Below are 6,863 nucleotides of genomic sequence, written 5' to 3' on the forward strand. Positions count from 1 at the left end.
GGGACAAAATAACACGAGTACCCGAGGGACAGAGACCACAGCAAGACACCCTGGGACCCCACCTCTGATTGTCCTCTAGCAGCTTCTGGATACGGCTGGCAATGCCCTGCTCCGCTTGCTTCAACTGCTGCAGCAGCTTCAGGCGCTCCTCCTCCAAATAGCGCTGGTGCTTGGTCAGACCCTCCTCCAGCCTCAGCTGGTCCTGGGCCAAAGCAAGAGAGAACCAAAAGAGAACGTGGTCAGTGTAGGAAAGGCACCATCTGGTGTGGGGCCAGCCCGAAGGAGACCTACCTCTCTCATCGTCTGCAGGATCTCATCCTTCTGACTGTTCATCTGCTGAACAAGCAGAGCGTGTTCTCTTTGCCCCATGTTCAGGCGCTGCTCAAATTCCAGCTTCTCTTGCATTCTTTTTTCCTGAGAGGAATAAGAAGGAAGATAAATGCCAGAAATCAGTAGACGTCTGGCTTCACTCCTTCCCAAGCAGGAAAAAACTCCGGCAAAAACGTAAAACAAGGCACAGTAATCCCCTTGATGACAAGGTGGCAATAGGAGGCTTGGCTGGGGGATGGAAACATTCTCTCCTTAGGAACCCGAAAACTGTGCAGCAGAAGCTGCTGCTCTCTCTGTGACAGTCTCCGAACTCCTCACAACTCGTTTCACAGTCACAAAGTCCCCAGGCACCAACCCACACAACTGAAGCAGCCAGTACAAACAGCCCGAGGGGAGCCCGAAATGAAGGTTGTGTCAATTCCAGCTGGCAAGGGGACTCCCATGTCTGCAGCGTGAAGGCAGCAGCCAGCAAAGAGCAGCTCCAGCCCAAGGGAGAGGGGAACCGCACGACAGGAGCTGCTGCTTGTTCCAAAGGGAGCCTTGCACGGGGAAAGAGATGGACACCAGCGAAATAAAGAGAAGAGCAAGCTACAAATGCAGCCAGGGGAGGGGAATGGAGGACAGCAAGAAGGAACGTTAGGAGAGAGCAGGGCTGGTGGCAGTGTGAGGCAAGGGGCCAGGGCAGGAGTCACGGAGGGGTTGGAGGTCAGGGCAGGGTGTACTGTGCATGGACTGCTCACATCTGCCCGCCCCGTGTGAAGAAGAAACTGAGCTTTCAGCACGGAGAGGCAAGAAAAAAGCCGCTTGGTGTGAAAGCCCCAAGATCCAGCTCTGCAAACACAGACTGATTTACACTGGAGCTGCTGGCTCACAGGAGAGACCGCAGCTCAGCGGCCGGGGGTGTCAGATGAATCGATCACAGATTCCCCCACACTTGTCTCCTGCCGCGAGGAGTGAGCAGCTTGTGGGGGGGTTCTGCAAGAACTCAGTTCTTAAAACACTCAGCTTTGGGTGAGAAACCAGATGAAGGGATGGAGAACAGGACACAGAAAGGGACCTGTGCTGCAGACAAAGCAGTTTCAGGCATTCATCCTTACCTTCCTCTTCTCATAATCCAAGAATTTGTTCTGAAAAATAAGCAATATCAGCAGACTTTTACTCAAGGAGCAATTTTTTGTAGATGTTACTAGCCCACATTATATCTTCCCCTAACTCCATAAAGACATCAACCAAAGGCACACGAAGATTAACACAGGCACAAAGTCCAGCCATTCGTGCTTCTCCAGGGACAAAGAAATTTACTCCGTACCTGCCAAATAGTGCAGGAATTAGCACAGCTTATCATCATTATGTGCCTAGCCTCACCGTTCCCAGGCAGGTGTCTAGCACTTGGCTGGGAATCACAAGGTTCTTCTGGAGGTTGTGGTCCCCCCAAAAATACACGTTACCATGCTGAACACACCGTGTCACACTGTCACCCCTGTCCCTTGACTGCAGCATTGCTTTCAAGGATGGAGACAGTTCTTTGCGATGTGTCTTCCAGGAGTCAGCAGTGGTAACATCCCCAGCTCTCGGGAAGGAGATGAGACCCACGCCCATCGGGTGATGCCCAGTCTGGGCACTGATGACCTCTCCATCCCAACAGTCACATCTCATGGGGGAAAAGGCGATGTGGGATGATGGGCTGAGTGCTGTGAGATCCATTGATGGGGTGCAGAGACAAATCCAAAAACCTCTCACGCCCAGTGAGCCTCACCTGCCACTCGCTCTCCTCCTCCAAGTACTTGTGCACTGCCCTGTCCACCCCATCCACCGACGTTCCTCCTCCATCGCTCTCCAGCACAGGGAGCACATGCTGCGAGGGGGGGTAGTACGCAATTCCACACTCTGGAAGGTATCAGACACAAAACAAGAACATTTGGTGCCTTTAGAGACCTCCTTGGCAGCGTGGCCGAGGGCTGGCAGGTGCGTGAGGCTGCTTCCAACCATGCTGCCTCTCCCCACGCACAGACGGGCGCCCAGAAAAGCTCCTTCAGCTCCTCTCGGCAACAAGAAGCTGTGACTGGAGCTACTGCCAGCCCGTTCCCACCAGGAAGAGGATAAAAACTAACTGCTCAGAGAGAAACACTTCCTTCACACGGGGACAGGCATGTTGACTGCTGCAGGGCTGCAAACGTTACTGCCCACATCAAAATGAGTTCTGACTGACCTTTAATTTTGGGGATTAGCACAATGTCTGGCAAGGTGCTTCCCCTCCATAAAACCTCTACCAACTGTCTGTATTAAACTCAGTGTTTACAAACGCACAGTACATTATCTTCTGTTTTTTTCATTTGGTTTCATCTTTCTCATAACAACCCATCAGTTGGCAGCCCCCAAGTCCCTTCTCATAGAAAATGAGGGCAGAAGGGACCTCAAGTGATTACTGAGTCTACCTTGTCCCAAGGCAGCTCTACCTGGACAATGCCTAACAAGAAAACAAACCCACAGAAAGATGCAATGACTTCTTCTTGATTTAACAAAACCATTATAAATGTCAGAGTGGCAATAAGAAGCAAGTCTCAAAGGACTCCTGCTTTGCTGTCCGCCAGCAAAGATGCATAACCCACTGATCAGCCTGCTACGTGTGCAGAGCATCAGAAACCACCCCAAGCACAGCCATCCCCATGTTTCTCACAGAATCAACCACAGAATCATAGAACACTCGGTTGGGGTATTGGGACCTTGAGGATCATCTGGTCCAACCTTTCTCGGCAAAAGCATGGTCTAGACAAGATGGCCCAGCACCCTGTCCAGATGGATATTACAAGTGTCCAATGTTGGGGAATCCACCGCTTCCCTGGGGAGATGATTCCAATGGTTGATGGTTCTCATTGTGAAAAATTTTCCTCTTGTGTCCAATTGGAATCTCCCCAGGAGCAACTTGTACCCATAAATGCAACTGTCCTTTGTAAATGCAATCCTCGACCATGCCACAGCACCCAGTCAGAGCACAGCACAGTCCCCAAGTTCTCGCTACCATCCACAGACTCTTCCTGCTTACCTTTGCAGAGGAACTGCTGAATGGACTCCGTACCCGCACTGCAAATATCCGGTGGCGGGTAGGTCATGGAAGAAGGGTCCAGGATCAGCGTCTCCAAAAGAGAACACATGGAGCTCCAGGTTATTCTGATGGCACAGCCAGAGTCCAGCTGCAGTCGTCTTTGCAGCTGCCCAAAATTTCATGTTACTCTAAACTGTGACATAAATACAAGTTTATATTGAATTGCCACCGTGTGTTTGACACCTTTCAGAGGTGACTTCACTGTCCCTTATGTGGGAACTTCTGAGATGGTCCTTCAATGGAACATCACCCTCATGCAGATGTGTCTGCTTTGTGTTGAAGCAGAAGAGGGCATGGTACTACTCAGTTACAGACATTTTCTACTCAATATCTGGATGCTGGAGCCCTTAAGCATGGTACTTGGAAGGGATGGTGACACAAAGGGCATAGAGAGAAGAGGGGTACCGAAGAATAAGTTTTGTCCTACTGTGGCCACCTGATGTTGCCTCCTGGGGAGAAGGGCTTAGCACAAAGGCCCAGAAAAGAACAACTTTATTAAACACAGGAGAGCAAGCTGCACAGACACCTCATCTCAGAGACTGCCCACAAAAGAAGTGAAGCCTAATGTTGCATGTTCAAGCCAGGAGAGCATTTATTCACATCCTCCACGCTGGTGTCTGAGTCAGCCGTGTTGCCTGACATTTGCACAGTTCAGTGCTGACAAGTTTGGCAGCCAGAAGGTAACACATTCGTAAAAATCTTGATGCTTGTCCCATTCTGGATGTGTGCTCCAGGGAGCCAGAAACCCACAGAGGCTGACAATGAGTCAGAGAGTGTCATGGCAACAGAGGCAAAAACCTCATCGGAAATATCCCATCTGCTCGTTTAGAGTCAGCCTTGGTGGAAAGCGGCAGAGTCACCGGGCACAGCTCGTGCTCCCAGAGACAGCCCTGGCAGATAGCACCTGGGGGGTCACTCCCCTGGACTACTTTTGTCATGACTGAGCCATGGCAAAAAGTGATCAGAAAAGTCCAAAGGAGGCAGGGCGCACAAAAGCTATTCTGGACACCATGAACTGCATACAGCCTTGTTACAATCCCCCACAGTGGCTCCTGCCCAAGCCCTAAAAATTCACTTTCTATGTTAAATTTATTATCGTATTGAGCAAGTAGGAAGGGAAGCAGGTTGCAGCCTGCAAAGGGGAGGGACGGACACGGCAGGCTGGGTGCGTCCCTCCAGCGTGCGGATGTGAGCCAGCACCCGCGGCAGCTCTTGCAGAGTGTTCCCACTGATATCCAGAGTGCGCAAACTCCGCAAGCCACTCACAGTAGTGGGCAGCTCCTTCAGCTTGTTACCTAGAGAGAGAGAAAGGCCATTTAATACCACACAGCTTGTCCAAAGCAGGACCCAGCAAGTTCATCTGCTGGAACACCAAACTGTAATTACACGTATGACTCATTTGCCATGATCTACTACAGGGACGGGGCTGTCATGGGTCACACGAGGACTCCGAAGACTGCCATCACCCACCAAGGCAAACAGGGATCGAGATCTACTCGCACACAGCCCTGGCGTGCAGGGCCAGCAGCGGGTCCTTGTGTGAAACGACCTCCTCAACTGAGGATCCTGCTGCAGCCTGGATCTGTGCTCTTTATCAGGAGAATGTCCGTAACATAGAGTTCAAAGCCAGGCTGGATGAGGTTTTGAGCAACCTGGGCTAGTGGGAGGTGTCCCTGCCCATGGCAGGGGGTGGAACTCAATGACCTTTAAGGTCCCTTCCAACCCAAACCAGTCTGTGATCCTAGGATTCTGTTCTTCCCTTTGGTGCAGGTACCAGAGATGGGAGGAAGGGGACCACGTGGGGGACTGCGCACCCAGAGGCCAGGTGCTGCAGAAACTGCCATGAACTGACGGCACCTCCAAGCTCCTCACCCTCCATTTCCTTCCATTTCAGCAACAGTCCCCTGTACCAAAGTCTCTTTTTTCTCCCAAATGTATGGCACTGTGCATCTGGAAAATGCCAGGAGTCCCGAAAAGAGGCACAGTTGTGACCTTTGTGTTAGGGCTGTGCAAACCCAGCGGGACCATGCAGGCTCACAGCTGAGCTCTGGGTGTCAGGGCTGACTGCTCTGCTTGCTTCACTGAACTGCTTCTGCCAAACACCTGCCATTTTGCTTATACCTAATCTGCACAGACAGATTTATTCAGTTGGTCTAAATCATTATCCGGAGGGGATAACCCTGGCCAGGGACTGCTCTTGCAGGGCACACACAGCGCTCCCAGCCCGAGGTGGAGGAAGATGTGTCCCTCCAGCCCTCCCAGCACTCCTCACCCCAGGAATGAGGCAGCTGGGGCTCCGAGATGCTGCACACAAATAAGCTTCCAGCTGTCGAGATCGGGCATGATGACCCAACCTCTCCTTTGAGAAAAGGCAATGGGCTGAACAAACACATCATACGGACCAGGTTCGACCCATTTTCTGCTTAGGTGACTTCTCCTGCCTTATTGACTATTTGAATACAAATCTTTCCTGTGTTCTTGCTCAGAATTCATAGTGTGAGCCATCTGGTGCTTGCCTTGGCTAAAAGGAATAAGTATTAACGCAGCTCACCACGACCCAGACAATAAAAGGTGCTTTGCCCAGAGCACCCACAAGAAACACGAGCCGTACCTTTCACATTGAGCATCTGGAGCTGGGCAAGGTCTCCTATAGATTGTGGAAGACATTTTAAAAGATTCCTTTCAAGGTTTAGGACCTAAAGTATTAACAGAAAATATATTCAAGATATTCTTTATACAAGTCTGAGGTTTTCTACACATCTATGCTGTTAGGACTGCTTTCAGGCCCAGAAAGACAGCCTGAAAGTCATTTTAGATAATACTTTCTAGGTTTTTAAAAAAACATATTTTCCAGAAGCCTTGGTATTTCTAGCTATGGCATGCAGTGAGAAACCCTGTTCACAGGAAGAGCAGAAGTGGGAGCTGAATCCAGATGCAGGAACCGGGAAGTGGTGTCCTCACCCCCAGGGCTGTGATCCGCCATCCCAGCTCCCAGGGGGACTGAACCCAAAGCTGCACCCTGAGCACAGGGGACCCTCAGCGTGCACTACGACACGCTGCACTGAGAATTACACCAGGAAGCATAGTAAAACACGAATATTTTGTGAAATCAATGGGACTGGAAGATCCAGCTCTGCTTGCTCACAGCACCTGCCTGGCAGTGTGAGTCATTCGGACCTGCACTAAGCTGGGTCCATCCAGTTCAGCACGCCTGCTCTTCTGCTCTTCTCCTGTTCTCCCTCTCCAACAAGCCCATTCAACAGTGACAGTTGAGTCAATGAGGCAGATCTGACATTCTGAGGACCATCACTGAAGTTGTGATTAATTATAAACAGCAGTAACCCCATACTCGTGCTGTCCTGTAACACGCCCTTTACAGACACTGGGGATGCAGCTGCAAATCTTTTACCTGAAGAGCTGTCAGCTGACC

General features: G+C 50.9%; 1 protein-coding gene across 1 annotated transcript in view; it reads right to left on the minus strand.

Moving 5' to 3' along the window:
- Positions 1 to 6,863, minus strand: part of LRSAM1 (leucine rich repeat and sterile alpha motif containing 1) — a 22,921-nt gene that overhangs the window by 12,000 nt on the left and 4,058 nt on the right. The window contains 8 exon segments of the mRNA XM_010082935.1: positions 63 to 202; positions 292 to 414; positions 1,428 to 1,457; positions 2,087 to 2,217; positions 3,374 to 3,464; positions 4,589 to 4,728; positions 6,045 to 6,129; positions 6,843 to 6,863. The exon segment at positions 6,843 to 6,863 is cut by the window's right edge and continues 20 nt beyond it. Coding sequence (XP_010081237.1) covers positions 63 to 202; positions 292 to 414; positions 1,428 to 1,457; positions 2,087 to 2,217; positions 3,374 to 3,464; positions 4,589 to 4,728; positions 6,045 to 6,129; positions 6,843 to 6,863 — 761 coding nt within the window.

Source organism: Pterocles gutturalis, unplaced genomic scaffold (genome assembly GCF_000699245.1).
Source record: "Pterocles gutturalis isolate BGI_N339 unplaced genomic scaffold, ASM69924v1 scaffold9350, whole genome shotgun sequence".
Lineage (NCBI taxonomy): Eukaryota > Metazoa > Chordata > Aves > Pterocliformes > Pteroclidae > Pterocles > Pterocles gutturalis.